At 44.0% G+C, this 14,238-nt stretch overlaps 1 protein-coding gene across 6 annotated transcripts in view; it reads right to left on the bottom strand.

Annotated features, from left to right (window-relative positions):
* Positions 1-7,113: 7,113 nt before the first annotated feature.
* Positions 7,114-14,238, bottom strand: part of LOC308100396 (LIM domain-binding protein 3-like) — a 66,675-nt gene continuing 59,550 nt past the window's right edge. For 4 of the 6 annotated variants that reach the window (XM_080449430.1, XM_080449434.1, XM_080449431.1 and 1 more), the window contains 6 exons: positions 12,328-12,743; positions 11,065-11,434; positions 10,594-10,774; positions 10,023-10,143; positions 9,196-9,311; positions 7,114-8,800 (listed from right to left, as the gene is read on the bottom strand). In XM_080449430.1, coding sequence (XP_080305556.1) covers positions 8,711-8,800; positions 9,196-9,311; positions 10,023-10,143; positions 10,594-10,774; positions 11,065-11,434; positions 12,328-12,743 — 1,294 coding nt within the window. In that variant the 3' untranslated portion in view covers positions 7,114-8,710. The remainder of the gene's footprint in view (positions 8,801-9,195; positions 9,312-10,022; positions 10,144-10,593; positions 10,775-11,064; positions 11,435-12,327; positions 12,744-14,238) is intronic. The other 2 variants (XM_080449433.1, XM_080449432.1) reach the window with 2 other exon arrangements.

Raw genomic sequence — 14,238 nt, 5'->3', positions numbered from 1 at the left:
TTGTTTCATGCAATCAATTCCCAACATATTGTTTCGGAGTTTCGCTGGTTTCAGTTCATTCAACCTCCTCTTGTGTGTTGGCTAGTGAGGCGCGTCCTAGTGAGACACGACAGAATGGGTTTCATTTGGTGCCGGCCTGCGCGCGGATACTGGTTCTTATCAATGTGGCGTCGTCTGTTAAGGGGTCTATAACTCTTGAACTTTAGGAGGTACAATGAACATCTCGTGTTCCCGGATTCCTTAGATCATGACGCAGCATATAGCAACATATATGTGCCAGATTACATTCTCTGCCATTTTGCGTTTTCTTCAAAACACACAGTTTTGTAAACCTCCTACAGATGTTGTCCAAATCTCAAACACATCGGTACACATTATCTCTGAGGTCATGTGATCAAGACGTATGAGTCCGATTTGTCAGATACCATTCCAATTGGCTATGACTGCCAAAAAATTTAAACTGAGTTAATAGGCTGGGCTATGAACCCAGCCTGGTGGAGACATGAGCACACTTTTCTTGTTTACACTGATCCTTCTTGGTAACATCTTCAGAGGAACAGTATCATCACCACTATGAATGAATGGAAAGAGTCTCTCAGTGAAAGTGTGTGTGAAGGTGTGTAGGTGTTTGTTAGTATCAGGATCAGAGAAGGACAGCTTTCCTCTGTTCCAGTCCAGTTGGACTCTGACCCTCCGGGGTTTCTGCCTCACTGAGAGAACAGTGAATGACCCTGTTGAGGAGCCTGCTGGTATAGATTCTAGACCGGAAGCTTTTCTGTATTCACCATCATGTAAACCTATTCTACAGTATTGACCGCCTCTGTCTCCCTTCCTCTGGCAAGACTCTGCTAACACACCTACTGACCAGTCTGCATTGTCTCCAACCTCAACATCCCAGCTGTGAGTCCCTGAGTTAAAGCTCTCAGAACCCACGACAAAGCCATAGTAGTCAAACCTCTCTGGGTTGTCAGGAAGCTGCTGTTCATCTCCACGTCTCACACTGGTCAGATCATCAGACAGGATGTTCTCTGGATAGGCAGTATTGGGGTCCAGAATGACAGGAGTGTAGGAGACGATGTCCGTCATCTTGTCCCAGACTCTGAAGGTCAGGTTGCCCAGGTGTTTGGCCTCGTCTATCAGTGCTCCTGAGACCAGCTGTGGGTCCTGCAGTTTGAACTGGACTCTTTCCACTGTGGTCTTGTAGTCCTGCAGAGATGAGATGTGTTCAGCTCTCAGATCCTCCTCTATGGCTCTGATTGTGTTTGAAATGGTTGATATCTTTCTGTTCAGATACTCAATCTTCTCCTTCATCATCTGACTCTTCTGCTCCTCTTCCTCCCTCAGTGCAGTGATCCTAGCCTCCTCTTCCTCTTGTAGAAACCGATGAAGCTTCTTAAACTGTTCTTTTATCTTCCTCTCTGTGTTCTGGGTCTGGATCTTAATGTGTTCTGCTGCTTGGTCACACTTTGTCTTAACGTCATTAAAGACCTTTAGTTTCTCCTGTAAGTTTGTCAGTGATTCCTGGACTATCGCCTTGGGATCAATTTTCCGACGTTTCTCCTGTATCATGAAGGTCTCACTCAGGTTCTTCAGAGCCAGGTTACAGGGTGGATCATCCATCGAACATATCTTATTACAAATTGGACATTCCTTTATGTCCTTATGTTTCCACCATTCCTGCAGACAGGCTTTACAGAAGCTGTGGCTACATGACAAGAGAACAGGATGTTTGAATATGTTGCAACACACAGGACAGCAAAAATCCTCTTCTGAAAAACACAACTGGGAAGCCATTCAGTCTCTGAGTGAAGCTACCAACACCCTGTTCAAGACAGGGAATGAACCGGACAAGTGGTGTTACGACTCCCTCCTCTAGAACGTTCCCTGAAGTTTACTTTCACTTTGAATCCTGGTCCTCGTTTAAGTCGCACTCAGTAGGTTCAGATTGGGTGAGTGTCACCTGCTGTAGCTGAAGAAAGACTGTGCTGTTCTGGTTCTGGTTTCTGTAGAAATAGACATGACATCATCACTACGTGTGGAACTCCATATTAGGGCAAGAACGGAGGACAAACACAGATAGATGTCAGAATGGTCACATAACAAAGGGCTCTCCATCCAGCACAGCACATATCTCTGTCAGGCTGGGTTACCTAGCCAGGGCTGTGAACCGTATGCCACGGTTTCTCTACGTCTGGTCCAGGGACCACCAGGGGTCCAAACGGACCCTTACGGGTCATTTTTATAACATGAAAACTCTTCACATTTGTTGCGCCCCCTATGGGCAGACGTGAAAGTCTGCTTTTGGAGGTATGAAGCAAGCCCCCAGAACCCAGAGGTTGCATTGAAGCGCCTTGGACATGTTGGCCATTCATAGGTACTGCAGCTTAAAACAGCCTGGGGCCACTGTCATGAACGAGTGAAAACAGTTTCGACCAATGGGCTCGACTCACAAGCTTGCGCACGGGGTTGCGCACGGAGGTGACGCAAAACGTACGTCGCAGAAGCCCCAAATAGGCCGCGCCCGTCACATTTCCCAAACCGGAAGAAGGGGTGATTTTTAGGGTGAGCAACTCAATGCAAGTGGATGGGCGGGGATTTACAGTGCCCTCCCTATTATTTTTGGGTGGTGTAGCCGCCCCTATAAGTGGGGTTGGGACACCTCATTATTAGTTTCCTGCACTGTGATTGGCCATTAGTAGACCCCTAGCTGTACTGTGATTGGCTGACTCTATTGGCTGACTCTATTCAGCACTGTGATTGGCTAGCGAGACACATGATGACATTAATAACCTATAAATAGGATTATGCACTTCCAAAAATATTTTTTTTGGGGAAGTGAGCTTCCATCACTATGATGACCACTGTGATGACCACACCGCCCACTTCACACTGGGTGTGATTTTTTAACTCTATGGTATGAAGTCATTGTCACATGACTCATGAGAGCATGACTATCTTACAATAAATGCACAAAATCACTGTACGTACAATAGTACGTACGTCTGTCATTCACATCTCGAGCACTGTCTGACCCATCGTCTTCAGACTCGACGCATGCGTGAGGGAGGTCTGACATGGACCCTTACAAGTCCTTAACTCTGACTGTGTTCGATTTTCTACACTGTCAGAGTTAAAGGAGAATTTTGGACTAAGTTTTTCTGACCTTTTCTATGATGTTATGATATCTTAGGATGAATGGTACAGTAGAAAGTTTCCATAACTCCATCCTGGGTCCGCCACAGCTTAAAACGTGCGTGGATAGGCCTTGCGTTAGATCACATATTTTAATAGCTTTATTTTTATTTATTTTTTCTAGATCTGATGTTCATAGTGACAGAACACTGTCTCTCGCTAGACGAGATTGAAATCTCGAGATTTCAATCTCGTCTAGCGAGACTTAGATTTATTTTTTATTTTTTTTGCATAGTGTTCTGTCACTATGAACGTCAGATCTAAAAAAAAATAAAAAAAAATAAAGCTATTAAAATATGTGATCTAACGCAAGGCCTATCCGCCTTCAAGGGCCGGGGGTCCTTGAAATGTAAAAGTTTGAGAACCAAATGGTTTAGAGGCCCCTCTAAACCATTCTAACCAGTGGTTTATCTTGTACAAAAGGCCCCTTGCGCAAACTGGAATCTGGACAATCAGATTGATCAGTTGATCACATGACTCCAGACCAGTATTGATTTTGTCGACTAAAACTATGACGAACATTGTTCGTTGACTACCTTTTTTCAATGACGAAAAACTAAATTAAACTAAGCTATGATGACTAAAACTAAGACTAAATATATTGACAATTTTGTCAACAAATAAAAACTAGACTAAACTGTTAGTGACGAGTGAGAAGAGATCCAGTAGAACTAAAAGACAAGTCATGTTATGCTATCTATGCATGTTATGCTTGGTTGCGCTCGTGTGAACGAAAAAAAACAACAACAAAGCTTTGAAAACTATTTTGGTTTCACAAACCACAATGTGAAGGACAGGAAAAATTTTGTGAAATAATTTATTGACAAATTCTCAAAGATTCAAACCATACTAGATGTCTATGGCTACCAGCAGCTGTCCGCTGCTCGTACAGGCAAAACATTGTGCTTGCAAAATAAAAGAATAAAACAGTAAAACAGTAAAACGGTGGTGATGATTACCGGACAATACAAATTAAGGTTCATGGTGTTCATCGGTACAAACATGCAGAGAAAATAAAAATAAAAAAAAGGTCTTCAAAATCCTATTTAGTGTATTCCAGAAAAACAGTTAGGATGTGAGGTGCTCAGTGGTTACACGGTGCAATAACATTTACCAGTTTAACAAAATAAAACAACCATTATGCTTCCTGTCTGTCCCTCCTTTAGAACTGTGGTTCTCAAACCTTTTCAGGCCACGGACCCTCAAATAGATATATTTCAGGGACCCCCAGAAGAGGTGATTTGTGTAAAAAAAAAGGAAATCTAAAATTTCCAAAAATAGCTGATGTACAAGCTCACAGTGCTGCACGAAGTGACGCGCTGTGAGCTTGTATATCTGCTATTTTTGAATAGGCAACGTATAAAATATGGATAAAGGGGTTAAAGTGATTGTGATGCTGTATTAACACATTTTGCTGGGGACCCCCTGGAACCCCCTCAAAGACCCCTGGGGGTCCCCGGACCCTACTTTGAGAACCACTACTATTAAAAAACAATATGTGAGATGATAGGTTACTGCTGGGGGCCGGCCGCATGCTGAGCGGGTTGAGAGGCCGTCTTGGGAGTTGGAAAGGTTGCCGGTTTGACTCTGGGTTCATGAACCCAGAGTCAAACCGACCCAGTCTACGTTTGGAAGTGTCCCTGAGCAAGACACTGACCCCTCAAAAAGTCTAATTCATACTTCGTTGCACGATGGCTTTGAGCGACGAAATCAGCCAAACTACAGCTTGTAGGTCGGCTATTTTCGGCGTTGTGGTGGGACAGAGCCTAAATTAGGCATAATAACCCCCTCACCACACCCCCATGCACCCATCCAGGCCATCAGCTAGGTGAAGCTTTAAAAAAACTAAACAAAAAAGTAATTCCCCCTGTAGTTCTCCCTCCCTTCCTTCCGTGGGGACAAAAAAAATGTCTCTTTTCCTATAGTTTTCCTTTCAAACTGATCGTCATTTCAAGCAGTTAAAAAAATGCATTAAAGGGATAGTTCACCCAAAAAAAAACTTTTTTTCTATCGATTGGTCACCCCCATAAATGAATTCAAGTCTCCATGGGGTGACCAATCGATCAAAAAATTCATGATCGGTAGTACTCATTTTTTGGGTGAACTATCCCTTTAATGAATGATATTATATTGCAAATCCGTTTTATGGTGTCAACAACAATCCCAAGTCTAATAAAACAAAATACAGGCGTCGTCTCATTCAGCACATAGCATCACGATGCTAAACAACCTGATATGCATGCACACGGTCGGTCGTACAATTAAAATACAACAAACAGTATAAAATGACTTCTCAAGCTAAAAACTGTACACTCGCACGCAAACGTCAACGGAAGTGTGTGAAAGTAGTGTGTGTGTGCGTCAGTTGTACACACACACACACACACACACACACACACACACACACACACACACACACACACACACACACACACACACACACACACACACACACACACACACACACACACACACACACACACACACACACACACAGCATACGGTTGTGGTGTGCACATTGTGATGTTAAAGGGATACTTCACTTTAGGGCCGGGGACACATTTAAAAAAAATATTAAAAATAAATGAAAAAAGTTATGGAAAATTCATGGCCCCCTCACGCATTAGAGTGTCCTACTAATGCGTGAGGGGGCCATGAATTTTCCATAACTTATTTCATTTATTTTTAATATTTTTTTTAAATGTGTCCCCGGCCCGAGAGTGAAGTATCCCTTTAAACAGTAAAGGCACGTCTAAAACACATTTTGTTCTGTTAAAACCCTTTTAGACCGGGAATGCATCTCTGTCATTTTTAGAGTTTCTTTGGCTATTAAAAAATAGCAGATCTACAAGCTCATAGCGCAACTAGGAGCTTGTAGATCTGCTATTTAAAAACAATATTGTGAAAATGGGTGCAAATCTTTATATACATTTCGTACTAAAATCTTTGCTCCTAGGGGTCCCTGGAACAAAATATTTCGAGATGGGGGGGCCCGCGGCCAAATACATATCATTTTGGGTGGTCTTTGACATGAAAAAGGATTGGAGCACCACTGATATTACAGCAACAGACGTGTTTTTTCAAAAATTCTGATTTAGAAGACATTTGCAGAATCCCCAGAAGCAAAGATTTGAGTCAAAAAACATTTGCTTTAAAAAACATGCTGTATATCAAAGATTTGCAAACATTTTCACAATTTTTCAAACAAATTGCAGATCTACAAGCTCGACCTTGTATATCTGCTATTTTTGAATAGCCCAAAGAATAAAATGGTTATAGCTATAAAAAAAAACATCTAAAATGACACAGTAGGCTATGCGTTCCCGGATTCAGTGGTGGAAAAAGTACTCAAATTCTGTACTTAAGTAAAAGTACCAATACTGCAAAATACTCTGTTACAAGTAAAAATCCAAATTTTAAAATTTACTTGAGTAAAAGTACAAAAGTATTGGCATCAAAATGTACTTAAAGTACCAAAAGTAAAAGTACTAAATATTTGAAAATAGCCGATCTACAAGCTCACAACGCGTCGCGATGCGACGCGTTGTGAGCTTGTAGATCTGCTATTTTCAAATAGCCTATGTATAAAATAGGGCTAAAGTGGTTAATGTATGTTTCATTATATCATAGTTTATATCTGAAAAGTAACTAGTAACTAAAGTTTTCAAAAAATTGTAGTGGAGTAAAAGTACAATATTTGCCTCTGAGATGTAGTGGAGTAGAAGTAAAAGTATTGGAAATTGGAAATACTCAAGTGAAGTACAAATACCTCAAAATTGTACTTAAGTACAGTACTTGAGTAAATGTACTTAGTTACTTTCCACCACTGCCCGGATTGAATGGGTTAAATCTGCCCCCCCCCCCCCTGTGCATGTCAAGATCCTTTGACTTCAACTTTTTTTCTGCAATAACATATGGCTCTCCAACCTCTTCTGGGTCAGGGGGCCCACATGAAAACCTTATAAAAGTGTTGACGGACCACCGAGCTGACCACCCAGGTGTTAAGTGGTCAGCTGGGTGGGCCTGTGCATTTTCAGAGCGTGTTAATTTGAATAACAAATCAATGGATTGAGCTCCGGGCTTGGATCAATAGTATAACATAAGTGTCTATTTATCTGTAATCAACGTTTCAAACTTTTTGAAACGTTTAAAAAACAGAAGATTAGTTCAACTGGATTTATTCTTTAAAATGTGTTGCGGATTGTAGCTTTAAGTGTTTACGCTCCACTTTTGTCAGTAAATTACAAATAAATCTCACAGTTCAAGGAAGTGTTTTTTTTTTATCTTCAAAAAAGCTACTAAAAACAAAACAAAACAACCAAAACAAAAGAAAAAATAAACATTTTGTGAATCAAAACATCCAACGACCAATTCATTAAATAGCTAGCTAGTAGATTTCATCGGCGCCGAACGCAACCGACCGATGTCCTATATCTTTGTTAAATAAATATCACACGGTCAAATAAAATACACAATAAATATTAGAACTCGGTATAATGTGTTGCATCAATAATACCTACTTTATGTGAAATCAAGAGAAAGAAATAGTCAGTAGCTATATTCCACACATCCACGCATTCTCTAAAATAATCTGAATTAAACGCCGGTGGTGCACAGAGAACATAGAACGTAGAACGTAGAACATAGCCGATACACAAGCTCAGAACGTGTCACAAACATAGACTGTAAAAAATATGGACAAAGGGAGCGCCGTGACATCACCCATTGTCTTCTTTAGAACCGCATGCTGATAATAACTTCCTGTTTGGCCTCAAATCTGATCACAACACGCTCTGAGCTTATATATCAGCTTGTTTTCTTTTTATAAATTAAGCATATTATTATTCAGCGCAAGGCACTATGTAGGTATGTATATATTCTATAAAATGGTGTTGTTACATTCACTGCAAGCTACAGTCGCTTCTACTGAGCTGGTTCCTCGGGTAAAAAAAAAAAAAAAAGGGTCTGTCAAATTAAATACAAATTAAAAAAGAACACAGCTCCTACATGTATATGGGTGTAATTAATAATCACGTCATTTCCGCGTTAAAACGCCATCGTGCATAAAACGTGTTATTGATGAATGTGAACGCAAAAAAATGCTAAACAATTGTTTTCTCTCCAAAGACAAAGTAGTTATTCCCTAAGAGCATATTGTAAAACAGATAATATTGTTCAGATTTGCCACTTGAACCCCAGCATCCGTAATGGTGGGGGAAGCTTTCGCAGAAAATAGCTGATCGACAAGCTATTTTCCTCGAAAGCTTTCCCCACAATAACAGAAAATACACTAGTACAGAGCCCTGAGGACTCCGGTCAACCATAAAGGGTCTAAGTGGTTAGTTGTCGCCTTCAGCTTGTGTTGCAGTCGTGACTGTGACTGATGGAGGGGGGGGGGTTCCTTCTGTGCGGCGGGCCCCTCTTTGTTACTGAGGCCCAGGGCACACCCAGGGGCCCCTTCCCCCCACGGTGGTGGTGGGCTGCAGGGCCACAGGGGGGCCACAGGGGGGCGCAGCCTCTACACGTTGATGGCGTGGGCGTGTTTCTTACACAGAGGTTTATCCTTCTTGGAGTAGAAGGGCTGACCTTCCAGGTTCACGTTACACACCTGTAACCATGAGGAGGATCGTTATATACGTACTCATATAACTCTACCGATTAACAACAATGCACTGTAGAATCCTTAGCAAAAAACCTTCGTAGAAATTAGCTGATCTTCAAGCTCTCAACGCCGTCACAAGCTTGTAGAAGCTATTTAGTGCGAAAATATTAAATGTAGAGCGAAAACAGAAAAGACTAGTGTAGAGCCCTGAGGGCGAATCCCCCCCCCCCCATTCTATTCTATTGCATGCTATTTTATGCTATGCTATTTTAATGCTATGCTATGCTATGTTGTGCTATGCTATGCTATGCTGTTATGCTATGCTATGCTAAGCTGTTATGTTATGTTATGCTATGCTACTGTATTCTATAGCGTAGTGTTAGCGCTGTAGCGATGCTCACCGCGCAGACGAAGCAGGTGTCGTGCCAGGTGTGTCCCAGAGCTTCAATGAACTTATCTCCTGCCTCCACCGGGAAGTCACAGCCATGACACTTAGTACTGAACAGAGAGATGTAGTCTGTAGGAGGACGCACACACGCACACACACACACCACACACACACACACACACACACACACACACACACACACACACACACACACACACACACACATAATTAACTAAAAAAAGAATAAAAACAATGGAATGAATAAAAATGGTCAACTATAGCTAACAAAAAGTAAAACAAAATATATATATTTTTAAACACAAGGCATCAAAATGTCCATCTAGGCAAATGCCTTGTTAAAAAGAAAGGTTTTTAGTCTCCTTTTAAAAAAGGTTGTTAAAAGTTGTGAGTCATCTACGCCTTATCTCCTCAAGGCAGGTGGTCAGTGAGGATGATGATGGTGATGATGAAGGTGGTGACGTCAAATCTTTCTGTGATAGGAACTGTTTTTTAGAGCTCTAGGAGGTTGACACAGAACAGACAGACAGACAGACCCTTCTCTAGGAGGTTGACAGACAGACAGACAGACAGACAGACAGACAGACAGACAGACAGACAGACAGACAGACAGACAGACCCTTCTCTAGGAGGTTGACAGACAGACAGACAGACAGACAGACAGACAGACAGACCCTTCTCTAGGAGGTTGACACAGAACAGACAGACAGACAGACAGACAGACAGACAGACAGACAGACAGACAGACAGACCCTTCTCTAGGAGGTTGACACAGAACAGACAGACAGACAGACAGACAGACAGACAGACAGACAGACGTACCCTTCTCACAGTACGGCTCTCCGTCCTCCATGTGGAACAGGCTGTTTCCGAAGGCCTTTCCACAGGCTGCACACACAAAACACGTGGTGTGCCACGTCTGCCTCAGAGCGTGCATCACTTCCTGTCAACACACCACATGACAACAACATCACTTCCTGTTCATCAACATATTATTATAATAATAATTATTATTGTTTTTTTTACCCCTTTTTCTCCCCAATTTAGTCATTAAGTCGTTATCCTCCCGCTGAACATTCCCTGCTGACAGGCTCCCCCCCTCCCCAGGCCGTAGGAGTATGTGCAGGCTCGGCCAGTTGTGTTCGTATGTAGACGCTCAACTAAACCAGATGCACCACGGTGGACTCGAACCACCAGACGCTGTGGTGGTGGGCAGGCACTTTTACCACCGCGCCACTAGCGTGCTCCTCCACACTGCCGTTGCCCGGCTCTCCGCCCACGTGCGTGCGTGCGTACGTACGTGTGTGTGCGTGTCTGTGCGTGTCACTGTGTGTGTGCGTGTGAGTGTGCGTGTGCATGTGTGTGTGTGTGTGTGTGTGTGTGCGTGTCTCACCCCCATGATCTTGGTGTTGCAGCGAGCGCAGGTCGGGGCGAAGAACTCTCCGTAGCAGTTCTCACAGTAGACGGCGTTCCCCTCCTCCACGAAGCTGGCGTCGGCCAGGGACGTGTGACAGTAGTGACAGTTAAACTCCTCTGGATGCCACGAGCGTCCCAGAGCCACCAGGAAGGGACCCCTGATATACAACAGCTTTGTATTAGTATACTTGTGAGGACGTCGACTCAACATTTCTGGACAGCCATTTTATGAGGGACAATTTTTTATGCATTCTGCAATTTTTAACCGTAAGCCTAAAGCCAAACAATTGCCCTTGTGAGCTTATAGATCATCTATTGTTCGGTGCATGACACTGGCACGCAACTACATATAAATCACTATAATTCCAACCCAAGATTTCAAGACAGACAGACAGACAGACAGACAGACAGACAGACAGACAGACAGACAGACAGACAGACAGCTAACCTGATCACACCGTTGCAGGCGCCACACAGGGGCGTGCGGCTGCCGCCAGCATAGCGCTCCGCCCGCTGGGCCACGCCCCTCGCCACAGGGTTTTGGTTGAAGGGGGCGGGGCTGGGGTTGAAAGGGGCGGGGTGGTTGGGGGCGGGGGCGGCGGCCGGGGGCGGGGCGGAGCCGGGGTTGGGGATGTAGGCGGGGGCCGGTGGGGCGCCCTGGGGGAGGGCCTGCACCTTGACGGAGGTGCTGGTGGTCTTGCACGGGTCGTACTTGTCGGCGAAGGAGTTGTCCGTCACCCAGGGCGGGCGGTTGCCAGGGGGGGCGGGGGCCGGGGATTGGGCGGGAGCGGGGGCGGGGCCTGGGCCAGGGGCGGGGCCTGTGGAGGGAAAAGAGAAGTGGATGTGAATGTCGTAGAAAAGGATGATTTATTGCTTTTTTGAACACTGTTAGCTTGGCTCCAGCCCCTGAATTGCTAGCCTGGAATTCAGGGTCTGGTGACGCTGTCGAAGGCAGGGTTTTCGCAGTTGAAAATCTAAAATATGTTCAAATGTGATTCTTTTGGGAGGTCTCCAGATCAAATATGATTCTTTTGGGAGGTTCCCAGATCAAATATGATTCTTTTGGGGCATTGTGGCCAGGACATTTTGAGAAACACTGCTCTAGAGAGGATACATTTAGCATTTGGCATTTAGCAATTAAGCATTATATGCTGTATGCTACATTGCTAAATACTATCTATTTATGATGTGTGTGGGAGGGTCTCACCTGGGTGGGTGGGGTAGATGGGTGGGGTATTTATGCTGTGTGAGGGAGGGTCTCACCTGGGTGGGTGGGGTAGATGGGTGGGGTATTTATGCTGTGTGAGGGAGGGTCTCACCTGGGTGGGTGGGGTAGATGGGTGGGGTATTTATGCTGTGTGAGGGAGGGTCTCACCTGGGTGGGTGGGGTAGATGGGTGGGGTATTTATGCTGTGTGAGGGAGGGTCTCACCTGGGTGGGTGGGGTAGATGGGTGGGGTATTTATGCTGTGTGAGGGAGGGTCTCACCTGGGTGGGTGGGGTAGATGGGTGGGGTATTTATGCTGTGTGAGGGAGGGTCTCACCTGGGTGGGTGGGGTAGATGGGTGGGGTATTTATGCTGTGTGAGGGAGGGTCTCACCTGGGTGGGTGGGGTAGATGGGTGGGGTATTTATGCTGTGTGAGGGAGGGTCTCACCTGGGTGGGTGGGGTAGATGGGTGGGGTATTTATGCTGTGTGAGGGAGGGTCTCACCTGGGTGGGTGGGGTAGATGCAGGCGGTGCTGACCACCTTGGGGGGCGGTCCCATCGGAATCTGGATGGAGCTCTGCTGCATGGGCGGGCCTTGTGGCATCATGGGCGGGCCTTGTGGCATCATGGGCGGGCCTTGTGGCATCATGGGCGGGCCTTGTGGCATCATGGGCGGGGCCTGCTGCATGGGATGGCCTTGTTGCATCATGGGCGGGGCTTGCTGCATGGGAGGGCCTTGTGGCATCATGGGCGGGGCTTGATGCATGGGAGGGCCTTGTGGCATCATGGGCGGGGCTTGCTGCATAGGAGGTTGCTGCTGATACTGCTGGTACTGCTGCGGCATTGGCTGGTACTGCTGAGGGGGCGGGCCTTGGGCCATGGGCGGGGCCTGATACATGGCAGGCGGCTGCCCGTATTGGCTGGAGGGGTTACAGGAAAATGATAATCGATACCGTTTGTTTCACCTGATTATGACTGTCGCTTTGTGGGGAATATGAAAACAATAATGATCATATTATTTGATAAATAAGAAGTCTGGTCTTCCTCTTTCTTATACAAATATATTTTAATTATCTGCCTATACATTTACTTACCTGAATGTCCTCCACCTCACTGAATATGTTTTGCCAAAACACTAATGGTCTTAAACTCTCACTGCTGTTAAATCCTCAGTGTTATTTTATCCATGTGTAACTCTGAGAGTGTGAATGATTTAACTCTCAGAGATAAATTAACACTCAGGATTTCACTCACTTACCTCCCACTCTGCTGTGAAGGACAACACTTCTCTAAATGCCATGAAGACATAAAAACATCCCATCCTACACTCTGAAAACTAAAGCTTTAACTGTCATTTATACACGACGGTGTCGCCTGACCAAAAGAACAGATGTTCAAGCTAACAACGCATCAAATGGATGGAGAATATAAATTAAAAGAGCACCTAACCTCATTCAGCCACTAGAATTTACTACAGCTCTGTTACATGAGGTGTGTTATTTCCCAGTCACCTCTATAAGGCAGCAATCATGTAGTTTGTAACACTGTAACACAATGGCTGCCTTACAGGAATCCTGTATGTTTAGGGTAAAAAAGTACCGTAGCCATTGAAAACACATGGATAATGGCCACCGTAAGATGAGGGATTACAGAAGTAAACAAACCAATAATTTGTTTTGATGTCCTGACAGAAGTATTAAAATTCACAACCATAAAACATATTTCTGGTGGAAAAACTGAATCTCTGCAGATGTATTTTTCTTTTTCTTTTTAATCATTCATTTTAATAAAAATGTTATCTATGCTTTAAGCTTTGTCGTTACGACCATGTGGATGTGATGCGTTGTTCACTTGAGAATCAGTTAGTTTGGATTAGCAACAGTCAAGTATAAAACTGAACCTAAACGCTCTTTCAGAAAGACTTACCATCGGTCACTCTGGTGTAAGTGACCGTTAATTGACTTGGAAGCATAAACATTTCACAAAGTTCAGAAATTTTCAGCAACTCGCCGTGTATCTAGTTCTGTGACGACACATTTTAAATATGATGTGTTGTTAATAACAACAGATACCGATGCAAAGCACTGTGGCCAATTAGGGAGCAATTAACAATACTCATGTACAGTATTGTACATATACATATACAGTATATTGTACATAGAGTATCAACCATACTGTAACACACATCAAAGCACTTCAGACCCAGGAGCAGAGCTGGACAGACTGTCAAACATTAAACATAAATTATAATGCCTGTTACGATGAAGATGTTCAAATATGTTATTAAATAGCAATACAATTTGATCAAATTTATGGCTGCAACTATCGATTACGTTTTGCGGTTAATTAAATACTCGTAAAGTGTTGTTTTTAAGCATAATAACGAAATCAACAACAAATCAACATGAAAAAATG

Source organism: Gymnoscopelus braueri (genome assembly GCF_963280865.1).
Source record: "Gymnoscopelus braueri genome assembly, chromosome: 14".
Lineage (NCBI taxonomy): Eukaryota > Metazoa > Chordata > Actinopteri > Myctophiformes > Myctophidae > Gymnoscopelus > Gymnoscopelus braueri.
The sequence above is the reverse complement of the archived record's forward strand: the minus strand, read 5'-3'. Positions and strand labels throughout refer to the sequence as shown.